The sequence below is a fragment of the Sander lucioperca genome, chromosome 7, assembly GCF_008315115.2.
Source record: "Sander lucioperca isolate FBNREF2018 chromosome 7, SLUC_FBN_1.2, whole genome shotgun sequence".
Classification (NCBI taxonomy): Eukaryota; Metazoa; Chordata; class Actinopteri; order Perciformes; family Percidae; genus Sander; species Sander lucioperca.
In genome coordinates, this window is record NC_050179.1 from 34,815,015 (window position 1) to 34,832,401 (window position 17,387).

The window sequence follows — 17,387 nt, forward strand, 5'->3', positions numbered from 1 at the left end:
GCAGCAGCGAACCGTGTGACTCACCTCCGGCCACGGCCGTCCTCCCGCCTGACGACACCGTCACCGCTGTCGTCGCTATCACGTACTTCACTCCTGTGGGGAGGACATTCACCGCCGGGTCAGCTGATTACAGACATATCTTTTAAGATTCAACATTCAAAATCCTTTATTGATCCCCCAATGGGGGGGAATCCACACTGTTGCAGCAGCAAGGAATGGGGGATGGGGGATGGGGATGGGGAGGGGGGAGTATAAGACACAGATAATCAAACAATAGATAAATATAAGTAAGGAGAATAAATAGTTAAATGTATTTGGAGTTTTGCACAGTCCCATTTTTCACTGCACTGGTAACGCTATATAATGGTACATGAAAAAACATGAATTTACTAATGTAGTGCTTGCTGAACTGTCAGTGATGTACAAGGATTACTAGTATCTCATGCAGGACTTAATGCAGGAACAATACGTTAATTAATGCATCGATAAAGGTTTTTCAATCATCGTGACTTCAGAACAAACTCAGCTTTCTGTACAGTGAGGCCCAAATTTCTTCCTAGCAGCTAGGCGAGCATTATAACGTGTTACAAAGTGACGCTCGTTTGTCACGGAAGTAAAGACTATCTGTCCAATCTGAGTTTTCTGTTGCACGACTAAAACTACTTTTGAACGTACACATGTTCCACCAAAACAAGTTCCTTCCCGAGGCTATTTTGCAGAGGCACTGATGCCTTGTCCGGCGCTTAACACTGCCCAAGACGATTGTGATTGGTTTAAAGAGATACCAAGAGCACGTTTTTAACCATAATGCTGTGTCAACTAGGGATGTCCCGATCAGGTTTTTTTTGCCCTAGAGTCTGAGTCATTTGATTATGAGTATCTACCGATACCGAGTCCTCATCCGATACTGCTATAATATATAAATAAAAATAAAAATAAATAAATAAAGAAGAGCGAAAAAACAGATCCAGAATGTTCCTTATTTTTTATTTAATTTATACTAATTTAATTTAACTTATACTGTTTATTGATCCCCAGTGGGGAAATTACAATTTACACTCTGTTTGTTAGAAATCACTACACACAGGCCTGAAATACACACACATGCTCAGGACCTATTCACGCACAAATGGAGAGATGTCAGAGTGAGTGGGCTGCCAGTGCTGGACCAGCGCCCTGAGTGGTTGGGGGGGTACGGTTCTTGCTCAAGAGCACCTGGCAGTGCCCAGGAGGTGAACTGGCAACTCTCCAGCTACCAATCCACACTCTGTACTTTGGTCCGTACTGGGACTTGAACCGGCGACCCTCCGGTTCCCAACCCAAGTCCCTACGGACTGAGCTACTGCCACCCCATTTAATGTAATTCACCTTATTTTAACATTCAACAACTCTGTTAACAAACAGAGCACTTCTGTTACATATCTCACAGTTTGCTATGGCAATATTGTTGTCATTAACTTTATAATCCCTCCAGACCGCAGACATACTCGCGCTCTCCGCTTCAAGCTGCTTCCGTGTTCTACTTTGCCGGCATTTAACCAATAGCGTCTCTGCAACAAAGTGATGTCATGCCGCACGCGTTGCTGTTTCTGTGTGGAGTCAAAAGGGTCTAACTCTGGGCCACCGCATAACTATAGATGTGTTAAAAAATAATGAGAATATATATACATATATATCCAAGTCCTGATCGGGAGGTAACGTCCGATTCAGATCGAGTCTGAAATCACGTGATCGGGTCCGATTTCCGATCACGTGATCGGATCTGGACATCCCTAGTGTCAACTAGCCGGACCCTCCTACGCAGTGCTGAGGAGGAAGGTCTGGCAAAGCGAGACTTTTATTATTATAATTATTATGTCTAATGATAACAATGACGACAATCTACTTTTTCTGTTGTTCCTTCACTAAATGTGGAGCGGTGGCGAGGAGACGCACCTTTGTCGTTGACTGCGTAGTAGTAGAAGCTTCCAGGAGTGTTTTCCACCGCCAGGCGGTACCACAGAGGGAAGTGATCGATGGTGAACAGGTTGTCCTTATCAACCTCAGTCAGAAACCTCCTGTCGGGTGGAAGATCACACCACATTTGACTTTGAAAACATAAAGCAGTTATAGCATTTCATTCCTGGTTTGTAGCATTATCCTAAGTTTTTCATAAGGCTCAGGTGAACACGATTTTTGGCTTTTTGTCTTGTCTTGGAATGCAACTAAGTACATTTACTCCACTACTGTACTTAAAGTGCCCATATTATGAAAACAATCACTTTTTCTGGGATTTGGGGTGTTATGTTGTGTCTCTGGTGCTTCCACACACATACAAACTTTGAAAAAAAACCATCCATGCTGTTCTGAGTGAGATACGGTTTCTGAATGTGTCCTGCCTTCAGTCTCCGGGTGAGCTGGTCAAAATCTGCACGGCTTTCTACGTCACTAGCTGAAACGAGGGGGCTAAACCATGCTAGCGCTAGCATGCTAGCGGTTAGCCCCCTCGTTCTAAATGGCAAAACACTGCTACAACACACACTAGTTCACCATAATCTACAAAAGAACTACTTCCATGTCCCTGTGCTGCAGGTATTCCACGCAAAGTTGGAAGTGTGCCCTCGTTTAGAAGAAGTCTCCCGGCTAATCCTGCCTTGTACTACTGAAGTTAGAGAAACAGCTAGCTAGATGATGTGATCCTTACCTAGCTACTGAGCATGTGGTCTTACCTAGCTACTGAGCATGTGGTCTTACCTAGCTACTGAGCATGTGGTCTTACCTAGCTACTGAGCATGTGGTCTTACCTAGCTACTGAGCATGTGATCTTACCTAGCTACTGAGCATGTGCGACTGCCAACAAAGATGTTACAGCAGTGAGAGGTCTCACTCTGTAGCTAAAACAGAGACCTGAACACAGGGTGAAAAGAGGAGCTGCAGCAATGTGCAGGACAACAACAATATGGTGTTTTTTGAAAATTAAACCATGTAAACCTATTCTGATATAACCTCTAAATACAATTATCAACCTGAAAATGAGCATAATATGAGCACTTTAAGTACAAATGTTTAGTGACTTGTACTTTACTTGAGTCTTTTCTTTTCATGCCACTTTCTACTTCTACTGCAATACATTTCAGAGAAAAATCTTGTACTTTCTACTCCACTACATTAATCTGACAGCTTTTGTCTTTTTGCAGAGTATTTTTACAGTGTGGTATTAGTGCTTTGTAAATCTTTACAATTAGTGCTGTCACTTAAACGCGTTATTAACGGCGTTAACGCAAACCCATTTTAAAGACATCAATTTCTTTATCGCAAGATTAAAGTTCTTTTTGGCCTAGCAAACTTTGTAGTTTTTTTTTTGTACTTCTTTGTTGTTTTTTTGCAACAACTAGTAACGTTAGAAAAACTACAACACCACACCGGATCTAGCTAGACCGGAAACTAAACAGGCACGCCGCACACACTTGTTTGGGCTTGCGAGCCGGCCAAAGAGTAGTAGGCTAACGTTACGTTTTGAGTGGATGGCGAGCGCGAGACGCCAAAATAGATGCCAATAAGATTCTGAATGGAAAGTTTACTTTTAAAAAGTTGTCGAGGGGGACAGTAGTTTCACCACACACAGCCTGTATGACACGGAGAAAGCAGCCACACTGGAACTGCTGCAGAGTGCTGCAAACGCTGTCTCATTAACCGGTGATCACTGGACGTCAGTGAGGAATCAACATTATTTAGGAGTTACTGCACACTATATTGACTATCAGCATGCGGTTTTAGGACTGTGTATTGTTTTTGTCATTTGGGACATTGTCCACCCCCTTTTCTGTCCAGCAGAATTGTTACATTCCTTATTAAAAAACATAAAGGTTACAAATGTCCTGCAGTGGCATCCGGTTTTTGGACCATTTTGTTTGTACTGTAGAAGCAAAGTGTTAGTGTTACATCTCAGGTTAGGTACTTGTAGGAATTGTGCAATATTGACAGATTCACACATTTTTCTTTTGTTTACAGTAAATAAATAAACAATTACAAATCTTAAAGTCAAGTTCATAAAGTCACTTCCTTTGCATTCATTTGATTCCCAATCAAGATCCACTGGTAAGAATGGCTTTCCATTGTTAATATGGACTTAAAAACTGTTCTGAAATGCAAAATAATAGAATTGTATTCATGTGATAAAACATGCGATTAATCGTGATTAACTATAGGAATTTGGCGATTAATCGCGATTAAAAAAATTAATCGTTTGACAGCCCTACTTACAATCCTTTCCCAAGAGAACCAATCAGGCCTGCTTTGCTTTACTGCACCATCTAAACATATCCTTAAAACTTGGCATTTTCAGCATGTTACATTGCTCAGAGGTTCCAGTTAATGCTGCTCGACCGGAGTTTAAAGTTAACTAAAAGAAAGAGGAAAGCGAGGGACATCCAGCGGAATTTCCGGCGGTACTGGTACTATTCCGTAAACAAACCGTCGTCAATGGAGACTAGTCAGATGTTAAACAAATGTTGAGTCGTTCTGTGAGACAAACTGTGAGCCGAACACGTCAACTGTGAGTGCTGCCTGGTTCCAGTCTTACTTTGCCACTCTGGTCTCCACTCCTGCGTATCTTAGGATCCTCATCAGGCCCGAACGAGTCCCGAGGAAGGCCGTCTCCACACCCGCCTCCACCCTGCACACACACACACACACATAAAGAGAGGATGGAAGGTAAATCCAAGCAATAATACTGGCTTACGTTGGCAGGCTCCACCTTTGGAAGAGGACTGAATCTAATTGTACGAATTAATAATTACCACGGAAAGATTTATGAAGTCTGGTCTCATGTTTTCATGTATATAACGAAGACAGTAAACTGAAGATCTTTGCGTTGTGGACAAAACAAGACATTTGAGGACATCATCTTGGACTTTTTGGGAAACACTGATCCACATTTTTTCCATTTTCTAACACGTTATAGACCACAACTAATCCATTCATCCAGAAAATAATTGACAGATTAATGGCCAATGAAAAGAATGGTTAGTTGCAGCCCTAAAGAGGATACCCAGATATTAATAATACGTATACTATACACACACAGTATTCCCATCAACCCTTCAATGCTCCACATGATCAGGTATGAAATCTCACCCGTCGCTGAGCATCAGGGCGTTCCAGTAGGCTTCCATCGGAGCCGTTACCACGGCGTCAAACAGCGTGTGCTGCAGCAACAACTCGTCACCTAGGCAACGGACAGGTTGGGTCAAACAAAGGCGACTTTTAAATAACCATTTGTCCTTTGTCCATATGTTGTTAAAGACAAAAACAGTCTCATCCAAATGTTTTTTAAAGGATTTCACTAATTCCGTGACTGTTTTCGGTGTTTCCCTGACCGTGAGAAGCCCGTAACACTAATCGTGTGCAGAGTTTTGGCAGGTTTCACCAAGTCAAATTTAAGACTTTTTTTAAGACCTTCATGAATTAAATTTAAGACCTATTATCACAACATGAAAGTACAATGAAAAGCAGAGTCATAAAAGTACTCGCAAAGTAAATAAATGTATTCAAATGGAATAAAAGCGACACAGAGTAATAATGATCCGTACATATACAGTGAATTATATTTGGACGAGTGAAAGAAAGAACTACAGAATCAAAACCAAAACATTTCAATGAGCATCAGAGGTAGCGTTACATGGACGTAGGAAAATTAATAAGACCTGTTTAAAATGATTTAAGGCCTAGAACACGACTTTAGCGAATTTAAACCTACATTGTGTAATGTTTGGAGTTGATTCTTAGCAAAAAAAAAACTTTGTTCTTTCACAAATATGTGCTCATTCATGTGGAATTACTTCCACCAACTAATCAAAGTATTCTCGTACGCGTAGAATCTGACATTCAGAATCATTCAGAATACATACGAGAGACTCGCTCGAATGACGGCCGGCATGTAGCGCCTCCATCTTTAAAATACATTAGCCAAAGAGGGACTTACCTCCATCTTTATAATACATTAGCCAAAGAGGGACATACCTCCATCTTTATAATACATTAGCCAAAGAGGGACATACCTCCATCTTTATAATACATTAGCCAAAGAGGGACTTACCTCCATCTTTATAATACATTAGCCAAAGAGGGACATACCTCCATCTTTATAATACATTAGCTAAAGAGGGACATACCTCCATCTTTATAATACATTAGCCAAAGAGGGACATACCTCCATCTTTATAATACATTAGCCAAAGAGGGACATACCTCCATCTTTATAATACATTAGCTAAAGAGGGACATACCTCCATCTTTATAATACATTAGCCAAAGAGGGACATACCTCCATCTTTATAATACATTAGCCAAAGACGAACATACCTCCGCCTTTTGCCCTCTTACATTCAGTGGCACCGTGACGAATGCCAGGGGGAGATTACTCGATCTGCCGGCAGATTTGAAAGCCTGTTGAAGATGGAGGATCGCGCCTATTCTCAAGGACATGTAACGGAGTCGCCAAGGAAGTTAAAAAGAGAATTAAAACGACAACACGACAGGCAAAGCAACAAGACCAAAGTTAATATTGGAGTGGCTTTTCCCAGATGGAAAGAGCTCATAAGGAGCAAGGATTTTAAAAAGGGACGCCAAAGTTGCCTGCTTTCTTCTCGACAGGTAATTCTGCCTATTTGTGTAAATTAAAAGTTGTATAGTTGCTTGGCTAACTATTGCATGGTTGTACATAACGCTAGAACGACGTCTAGGATACTTTTCCTCGCGTCAATGATGAAAAAGGATCGTCTACCTTGTAACATAAATCTGTGTGCTGACGGATCACAGGCGATGAACAGTTTGACTGGCCACCGTAGGAGTTAAAACGCGCTCGGAATGGGAGGTGTGGTATCCTAACTGTAATATCTTAAGAGTAATATTAAGTTACAAGAATGCTTATCTGTAAGCTATATCAGTTACTTAGCTATGAATAATAATAGTTAATTTCCTTATACTGTTTCTGAAGTTAGCTGCTAATAATGGATGTTCCAGCAGGAGGCGCTATTACATTGAGTTCTGAATCAGAGTATGTTCAGCTGACCGGATGTTGACTCTAGTTAGGAGAGACCGAAGAAGTTGTTGCTAGCGAGGGGCATGTGAAAGTAACTAAGTAACTTGTAAGATGTCATGCCTGCCCGTTTGTATTAAACTTGCAAAAGATGGGAAAAAAATCTTACACAATGTAGCTTTAAGACTTTTTAAGGCCTCAAATTTTGATTTGAAGTGTTAGACTTTTTTAGACTTTTTAAGACCCCGCGGAAACCCTGGTCTGATATTTTATAGGGTCATTATGTTAAATGTCAAAAACCTACACTGGAGGTCGGGCTCCTTGCCCAGCAGGTAACGGATGGCGGCCTGAAGCTGGGAGTACTTCCGGTGGCTGGGGTCGATGTCCGTCTCACAGTACGTCCTGAGAAAGAGAGGGTTCATTAAACCAGATTTTAGATACAACATTTCAGGAGAGTATCGAAAAAATATATATATATTTAGATTTGTTATTAATATGAGGACTGTGGGGGAGAGGATTTTAAGGAAGAGAAAGACTTTAAATCTTATAAATCCAAACTTTGGCTTCTACAACTCTTATATTCTTTTGTTCTATTACTCACTAGGGCTGCACGATAGGAGGCAAATATGCGATAACGTTGTTGAATATCGCGATAACGATATTACTCGCAATGAACAGATATTGAAATGTACTCAGTTCTGCTGCTTTCAGTAAACTGCTAAACACAACACAAAAAACCTGGAAGGAACTTATCTTCCAACAAACTTTTATTGAACAAATTTAACATTTAAGTGAACTGGAAAGGCACCGTTAAAAAAATAATAGAATGACACACGTTACATTTAAGAGGTGTTAGGTGTGAATTTACGTGGTTACATTTTGAAGTGCGGTTTTCAACAAAAACCTTAGTGTCTTAAGCGATGTGCAGTGTTTGGAATAACGCTGTTTAAAAGAACGGCGTTAGGTAACGACGTTATTTTTTCAGTAACGGGGTAATCTAACTAATTACTTTTCCCGTCGTTACAACGCCGTTAACGTTACTGGACGTTAAATGCGGTGCGTTACTATGCATTGATTGAATAAACTGTGTAATCCGAACGCACCCCTGGCTCACAGCTAGTGAGGAGGTGGGTTAATAACGAGGTAAGCCATTATGATTGGCTAAGGCAGAGTCATGTTTCATGGTAGCCAATCAGAGCCAGTGTTTTTACACACATGCCACACAACAGCTAAACAGAGATTCGATGAAGCAGCAGAGATGGCGAGTCAGGAGCAATCCGATGAAAAGTTGGCATTTTCAAGGTGGAGATATAAGTACTACTTCAAATTCATTGTGGTCAAAGGCGAGAACGTGCATGTAATGTGTACATTATGTCCAGGAGAGAAGACTTTGTCGACATCCGTTGTAAGCAACTCTAATTTAATGAAGCATCTCACAACGATACACGCATCTACAAAGCTAGTGGCCAAAACCAGCGATACCTCCACCACAGAGGATAGCTCGCCATCCACTAGCGAAGGAGGACTCGGAGCAAAGTCCTCCAAGCAGCAGAAGATAGATCTTTCTGCCTCACAACAAAAAAAATGCTCAAAAAAATCCAAATTCTTTGACACAGCAACTTTTTTTTTAACAGTAACGCAAATAGTTACTTTCCCTGGTAACGAGTTACTTTTATTATAGAGTAATTCAGTTACTAACTCAGTTACTTTTTGGAACAAGTAGTGAGTAACTATAACTAATTACTTTTTTAAAGTAACGTTCCCAACACTGGTGATGTGTTTATTGCACAAGTTGATATCGCTAAGAACTAAACTAATAATTTATTGTGCAGCCCTAAAGTCTGATTTATGCTTCTGTGGAGGCTCCACGTAGAGCTTTCATCGTAGCCTACGTAAGTGGCCTGAAGTTTATACTGTGGATCTCTTTAAGAGAATAGCAGGGCCGGCACGTGTGTGTGTGTGTGTGTTTGTGTGTGTGTGTGTGTGTGTGTGTGTGTGTTTGTGTGTGTGTGTGTGTGTGTGTGTGTGAGTGTGTGTGTGTTTGTGTGTGTGTGTGTGTGTGTGTGTTTGTGTGTGTGTGTGTGTGTGTGTGTGTGTGTGTGTGTGTGTGGTAGAGCGACAAAAAGAAGAAGAAGTGTCGCAAAAATACCAAAAATTGAAAAAAAAAAAGGTTTCAATTTTAAATTTTGACCCAGAAAAACAAAAAGTTGCACGGTCGACAGGAAGACAACACAAGGGTTAACGCAGAAGCAGATATCAGCCCCAACTACCAACACACTCTCCTTGTGATTCACGGTAACACAATGTTGTTTGTCATTTACGGATCTGTTTGGCTCATTAAAGGTGCAGCAGGTAAGATTTATAAAAGCAGGTCATTTAAAAAAAAAAATCCGGCTCCTCTGGCGCCACCTACAGCCTGTAGTGAGATTTGCAAAAATCCACCGCTCCCTGTTCAGACGCACCAATCAGGGCCAGGGGGGGTGTCTAACTGCGTGTCAATCACTGCTCATGCACACGCATTCATTCTCCCTTTTGGGGGGAGGGGCTTAGGAAACCGTTTTGGGCTTTAGCGGAAAGGGGTTTTTGGCTAAGTCCTGGATATTCACAATCCTACCTACGGCACCTTTAACATGTGTCTGCATCTGCATATATGAACTGATTAAAGCTTATATTGTGTGGAATGTCAGCCCATGGTTCAGACATACCACTCGGTGGCGATGCTGAGGTCTGGGGAGGTGAGATCGTGCAGGCCTGCGGAGGAAGGTACAAACACTTCAGCCAGGTCAAATACAAACATCCATTTACGTTCTTTTAACAGCCTCAGAGTGGATGAGGTTGTATTTTTTAGATTTTTTTTTTATGCGTGAATAAACATGTTCAGCACCCATCTACACACACTGGGGTTGATCTGATTCATTGCTAGGCCTGTTACAATTATTACATAATTGTCAATTTTATTTATTTTTTTAACATAATTGCGCTTTCTTGAATTTCTTGAATCCCATTTCTCTGTCTTACCCCTTCCCCTTCCCCTACCCCTTCGTCTTACCCCTAGCCCTTGTCCCTCGAAACCGAGTGGTAAGGTCTAGGGGTGAAAACATACCACTTGGTTACGGTTACATCATCATAAATCGTCGGTAGCTGGCTGCCATGGAGTCCATTCAAGGCTTGTCAGAGAAATGCGGGACTGTTGTGCAAATCAGCAGTGTTAACGTTAGCATAGCAAACTAGTGATTTCTAAAAATGTCTTCGGCATGGTGCTGACGAGGGGTCCCGGGAGCCTGAACATATATAATTGCAACCATGTTCTTAATTGAATAAGAACATGGTTGCAATTATATATGTACAGGACTGTGTAGCGCACAAAACAAGACTGCCGTAATTTTTAAAATCAATTATTTAAGCCGAAAATACTTACTTTTCCTACTTTTTACTATGAGACTCTGGGTACCTCTTGGTTTCAAGTAAGCTCGTGAAAATGCTTGGTTTTAAGGGGTATCTACCCCCTTCCCCTTAGCCCTACCCCTCGATCGAAACGAGAATTGGGACAGCCCTTACTCTCACGTGAACGTGCAAAACTAAGGGGAAGGGGTAAGACAGAGAATTGGGATTCAGCAAAAAAATAATTGCTAACATTAGCTTAGATCTTAAGGCGTATGACTGGTAATTGTTGATTTTGTTTAGATATGCCAAATTGTAATTATATAAGTGATTATTGGTCGGACTATATATTAATATTTCAACTGTTAGTTGTTGGCACTTGACCTGATACACGTTCATAGCAACAAAAATGACAGAAAATATGTTTCATTATAATTAAGAGGCGTTTTTTACTTCATAGGCTGTGTATTTGTGTTATTACATAATCTGGGTCACATGACAGTGATGATATAATCAAAAGATGTTTTTAAATTTGACTAAAAGTGACAATACGTTTGTTTTTTTTTGTTTTTAAATTGTAATTTTTAATTTGTACAGCAACATTTTGAATTGTTACAGATCTATTCATTGTATTTTTCTAACCAACAACAGCATCAGACACAGCAGTGGATTTGAAAGGTCCGTGCAGCATGGAATTGTGGGGGGAATCCTACCTTCCTCCACGGAAACATTCCCGATGAACATGAGGCTTCCGTGACCCCTCGTCAGCACCATGCCGAAGCTGCAGACACACACAGAAGAGAGCTGACACAGAGAAACCCTCTACCTGTAACAACATATGAGGTAAAACACTGCCCTCAAGTGGTCAGATCACACACACACACACACACACACACACACACACACACCCCTGAATGGATCAGCAGTGAGGAGCTGTGTCCAGCTGATATATAAAGTATGGGAGTATTTCAGTTACAAAAAACTCATTAAAACTGGCCTGACGTGGTCATACTCAGATTCTAGTCAGAATATGAGTCTGATGCTGCTCCATTGGGCTGGGGTTATGGGGCGTGTTTCAACCCAACCAGGAAAGAAAATGCCTCTGCACTCAATTGGATAGACCTCCAACCAATCAGAGCGACGGAGTACGTGACGTATGTTGTAACTCAACTGCACGCATGCTGGAAGAAGTAGAAGATGAGTCGGGGGCCAGCTGATAAGTTAAACTTTTGACAAATCCCGTAGGAAGGACGGCAAAAACATCTTTCCGATCGACAAATGCCTTGACCGTGGTTCTCTGTTCCTCTTTTAAAATGAATGTGCTGTCGATATATCTTCTATAACAGACGCGATGGCGGAAACTACACATCTCAGTTCTCCAGCGACAGCCATCTTTGTTGTAAACAAATTCAACCCAAGCGCTCTTTGGTGACGTGGTTGATCACGTTACTGTTGATCATCTGTCCATCATCGTATAAAGCCCGCCCTGATGATCTGATTGGTCTGAACAGCTCTGGTTGGAGCTCATAGTTGCTCCACAACGGATCAAGTCCAGACCCAACTTCCCAACCTCAAATGTTGTGGGCGGACCTAAAACATCTATATCAGTTTAAGTGGACGCTTTATTTAGGATATTTTCAGAGCTTTACCTTGCTGTCAGACAGCCCTTTATGACGGGGAACTGAAGACGTTATCTCTGCTCTCTTCAAAGCCACCAGACTCCTTTGACAAAAACTGTCATTTTACCTCGCAGAACACGGGAGTTGCTGCTCTTCCGCTGCCTCCGTCGGTTAGTTAGTTTGTGTTATTGTGTGACTTTGGTGAATCCGAAATAACCATTTTAAAAACCTAAGTTACACTATAACATCTCGCTTTGCCAGACCCTCCTCCAAAGTGTGCTGGAGGAGGGTCTGGCTAGTCCACATAGCGTTGGGTACATAGACAGTAATTAATGGACAAAGCGACACCGTAGATTTCCACGGAGACCAGTGAAGGATATTAGAAGTCTCTTTCCCGGTGATGGCTGAGCGTTACTGAGCAGCCTCCAACTGAGCTTGAAGACGTAGATGTGACGTGAGCAACCTGTCTGAAAGTTGGAAGTCTTCTGGTAGCTGTGCCAAGAGAAATCTCAATCATTCCCAATCTAGCAGAGACGGAGAGCGTAGGTATATGTAAGGAGATAACATAGACACAGGCTAATTATTGATCACTAAAATACTAGTTAACATTAGCAATTAAACTTAAACAGCTAATGGAAGTCCAAACTGCCTGAGAGCTTCTCCTGTACTATACGGTAATTCCTCTACTATGAGACAGTAAGTCTCGTGGTTATGACCCAATCGTTAGCCTATTTTTATAAAAACGTCTGCTACGGAGCCATAACGTGAGGTACAAGGTAATGGAGCCTTTTATACATTGTCGTGTTTCTTTAGAAATAAACAATGGACGAATAGAGTCTTTAAACTCTTCAGATGTAAAGTTATTCACTGTCAAAGTGGCGCCAAAATGAATGGCAGTCAATGGAATGCTAATGGCGGGTGAGTGCTTGTTAGCATCAAAATGGTTCGGGTTGTGGAGGCTCGCTTACCCCCTTGGTCTGGGATGGGAGGAAAATGTGCTCTGGTTTATCGGCATTTCCTTAAACCAATCACAATCGTCATGGGCGACGCTAAACTCCATAAAGAGTCGCAGCAAAATAGTCGTGCGAGAGAAAACTCAGATTGGACAGATAGTCTAGCTAGCTGTCTGGATTTACCCTGCAGAGATCTGAGGAGCAGTTAACCATAGTCCTCAGAAATCCACCGGAGGTTAGAACGCCAACACAGAGACAGAGGGAGGGGACGGGACATCCGGCCGAAAAATAGTGAAATCCGGCGGAATTTCCGACGGCAACGGAGCAATCCAAGAAGTGGGACATCAAGGATATAGACTACACAATAACACAAACAAAATAACCGATGGAGGCAGCGGTAGAGCAGCAACTCCCGTGTTCTGCGAGGTAAAATGAAGAGAGCAGAGATAACGGCTTCAGTTCCCCGTTGTAAAGGGCTGTCTGACAGCAAGGTAAAGCTCTGAAAATATTCTGAACACTGTCAACACGTCACACGGTGGAAACGGTCACCGGTTTATTGGACAGAATATCGGAGTGAAACTAGCTGAAACATCAAATTCATAACGTCTTGGGTTTTCCGGTTTAGGGTTTCTAACATTTTGGAAGAAGGCGAACAATGTGAGCAGACAGCGAGTGAAGGAGAAGGCAAAAAAACAGCTGATTTACCTGAAAGGCGTCTCATCGATGTTTGTGTAGAAGTAGTCGTTGACGAGGTACAGGGGGCGTTTCTGTTGGAGGAGAAGGGAACAGCGTGGTGATCACAGCTGTTAGTCACCGTGGATATTGGCAAGAATCTGGCGATACCATACGTATCACCATACATGGGTCACGATTCAATACATTGCAGTATATTTCGATACTGTGTGTAAGGCGATATATTGGGATTTTTTTAAAGTATAATTTTAGAAAAACTAATATTTAAAAAAAGACATGATGTGCCTACAAGTCAAAGAAGTTTACTTTAGGTAAACAATTCAGTACACAGAAAATCAAACTGCCAGTTTGGGATTGTGGTTCACAGGTTCTTAGTGAGCTAATGTTTATATGCTAAAGTAGGCCAAAGTTCAGCCATAGCTACGTTGTTAGCTTCTAGCAAAAAGTCAGGCACTGCTAGGCACTGCTAGGCACTGCTAGGCACTGCTAGTCACTGCTAGGCACTGTTAGGCACTGTTAGGCACCTTTAGGCACTGCTAGGCACTGCTAGGCACCTTTAGGCACTGCTAGGCACTGCTAGGCACTGTTAGGCACCTTTAGGCACTGTTAGGCACTGCTAGACACTGTTAGGCACCTTTAGGCACTGTTAGGCACCTTTAGGCACCGTTAGGCACCGCTAGGCACCGCTAGGCACTGTTAGGCACTGCTAGGCACTGCTAGGCACCTTTAGGCACTGCTAGGCACTGTTAGGCACTGTTAGGCACCTTTAGGCACTGCTAGGCACCTTTAGGCACTGTTAGGCACTGCTAGACACTGTTAGGCACCTTTAGGCACTGTTAGGCACCTTTAGGCACCGTTAGGCACCGCTAGGCACCGCTAGGCACTGTTAGGCACTGCTAGGCACTGCTAGGCACCTTTAGGCACTGCTAGGCACTGTTAGGCACTGTTAGGCACCTTTAGGCACTGCTAGGCACTGCTAGGCACCTTTAGGCACTGCTAGGCACTGCTAGGCACTGTTAGGCACCTTTAGGCACTGTTAGGCACTGCTAGACACTGTTAGGCACCTTTAGGCACTGTTAGGCACCTTTAGGCACTGTTAGGCACCTTTAGGCACCGTTAGGCACCGCTAGGCACCGCTAGGCACTGTTAGGCACTGCTAGGCACTGCTAGGCACCTTTAGGCACTGCTAGGCACTGTTAGGCACTGTTAGGCACCTTTAGGCACTGCTAGGCACCTTTAGGCACTGCTAGGCACCTTTAGGCACTGTTAGGCACCTTTAGGCACTGCTAGGCACCTTTAGGCACTGTTAGGCAAGGACACTAGGGGTGCGTCTCAGCATAGCCGTCTAGCGGTAGGGGGTTTAAACACAACATAAGCGTGTACAAAAAAATAAATATTTTGTTTTCGAAAAGTCTCGAAAAGTCTCCACATCCCTTCACTGATCAGCAAACCACAAACTGAATCTGCAGATTTTTTTCAGCGATTTATTACATTGAACTACCCAGCAGTTTTTAATCTGCTCATGCTAATAAAGTCAGCGCTGCTTCTGCTGATTATTTTAAACTAAACAGGAACTTAAATCACTTCGCTGCCTGTGTGGTAAAGACAGAATGACGAAGACAAATCAACAAAGAGACCCATGTGGCTGGTTATTTGACTTTTTTCATCTCCAGGATGGATTGTATCATCCCTTGATTGTGTGAAAATCAATAACAGTTTTTGCTCAGAAACAAGGCTTTGGGCCCTATTTTAATGATCTAAGCGCACGTCGTGAAGCGCAGGTGCGTTTAGGGCGTGTACAAATCCACTTTTGCTAGTTTAACGGCGGAAAAAAAGGTCTGTGCGCGTGCAGATCATATATGGCACGAGCACTATGCCACCAAAACTCCATAACACTATTTCACATTATAATATTTTTTATTTTTAATCATCTTCTGCATGTGTGTGTGCTGCTGCGCGTCCCTGTGTGTGTCACAGGCATAGTGTGCGCGCTGTGCACCAGCCATTTTACTAATGCGCTGTTAAAATAACAATGAAATGCTGCGTTATTGACTTTAGACCAGGTTTTTGTTGGTCAACAGTGCGATCACTTCTCGCTGCCTCAAGATAGCAATACGCCCAGAATGCACCTGAACACACGGGCGCACAGATGGGCACAGGTGCATTTGCTATTTAAAGTGCTCATATTGTGCTTTTTGCCTTTTCTCCTTTCCTTTATTGTGTTATATATCTTTTTTGTGCATGTTATAGGTTTACAAAGTAAAAAATCCAAAAGTCCACCCCAAAGGGACTTACCATCTCCAACAGAAAACACTGTTCACCAACTGCTCCAAACAGCTCTATTGTAGTCCAGCCTTTACTTCAGAGACAAACGTGGTCACTTTGGAACACACGTTATAATGCTCGCCTAGCTGCTAGCATGGCACGCCCTCATACTCTGCTTCTGACTGGCTAGTAGTCCTTACCTAGGTACTGTCAGGGCACGCCCTCATACTCTGCTTCTGACTGGCTAGTAGTCCTTACCTAGGTACTGTCAGGGCACGCCCTCATACTCTGCTTCTGACTGGCTAGTAGTCCTTACCTAGGTACTGTCAGGGCACGCCCACATACTCTGCTTCTGACTGGCTAGTAGTCCTTACCTAGGTACTGTCAGGGCACGCCCTCATACTCTGCTTCTGACTGGCTAGTAGTCCTTACCTAGGTACTGCACATGTGCGACTCCCAACAAAGATGGAACAGAAGTGTGATGTCTCACTCTGTAGCTAAAACAGAGAGCTCAACACACAGGGTGAAAAGACAGGGCCCTCAGACTTGTTATATTCAGATAATATGAACTGATTCCTCACCCCTTTATCCACTGAGGCTCTGACGCTCAGCCTGTAGCTGCCAGTCTCTCCCCTCACCATGGCGGTTCTCAGCTAGAAACGGAACAAGTTAACACAAAGTCACATCAGTTCTTTAAGACTTTCAAATAATTATGTGAAGGGTTTCACTCCAACACGACAGCGTATTAGAGACAATGTAGGTCAAAATAATAATCATTACGGAGCCGGGGGAGGGGGGTAATATTCTGAGAAAAAACTCTGAATTTACGAGATTAAAGTCATAAAATGAACGAGAAAAGTTCTGAGATTTACGATGGAAAAAAAATGTGAATATTCTCTAAGATTATTGAGTAATAGATTTGCGAGAAGAAACCCACAAATTCTCTGAGATTAAAGTCACAAACGTACGAGAAAACGTTTTACTTTGAAAGATTGGATCGACCTCATCACACCACCGATGTATTACGGCTGCAGGGGATGACCTCATCAAATTATACTTTGCAATCAGGTTCAGCAAACTGGAAAAACTCATGATTTTAACTCAGAATCACCTTATTATCTCGAGCATCCAAACGTTGATGAGACACTGCCGTGAATCAGAAGAAAACAACGACTTGGATAACGTGACTACATTCATAAATAGGGTTGGGTTTCCGATACCAGTGCTAAAACCATATTTTTAAAATAGTGCCGGTGCCTGAACCGAAATATATATAATATATTTATAATGTATATAATATAAAATATAAAAAAGGAGCACAAAATGACAGTTGGCGACATTAAAGAACGGCTTGTTTATTGCTAAGGCCATACGGTCAAAATTAAATGATTGATTAATAATGTAATAACTATAACTTATAACAATAAACAATAAACCAGTAAATTGCTGGTAAACGAC

General features: G+C 42.3%; 1 protein-coding gene across 3 annotated transcripts in view; it reads right to left on the bottom strand.

Annotated features, from left to right (window-relative positions):
• Nucleotides 1-17,387, bottom strand: part of LOC116036315 (voltage-dependent calcium channel subunit alpha-2/delta-4-like) — a 137,505-nt gene that overhangs the window by 66,105 nt on the left and 54,013 nt on the right. For all 3 annotated transcript variants that reach the window (XM_031279827.2, XM_031279828.2, XM_031279825.2), the window contains 9 exons: nt 16,511-16,582; nt 13,677-13,738; nt 11,113-11,180; nt 9,724-9,769; nt 7,323-7,420; nt 5,116-5,206; nt 4,562-4,654; nt 1,936-2,057; nt 25-93 (listed from right to left, as the gene is read on the bottom strand). In XM_031279827.2, coding sequence (XP_031135687.1) covers nt 25-93; nt 1,936-2,057; nt 4,562-4,654; nt 5,116-5,206; nt 7,323-7,420; nt 9,724-9,769; nt 11,113-11,180; nt 13,677-13,738; nt 16,511-16,582 — 721 coding nt within the window. The remainder of the gene's footprint in view (nt 1-24; nt 94-1,935; nt 2,058-4,561; nt 4,655-5,115; nt 5,207-7,322; nt 7,421-9,723; nt 9,770-11,112; nt 11,181-13,676; nt 13,739-16,510; nt 16,583-17,387) is intronic.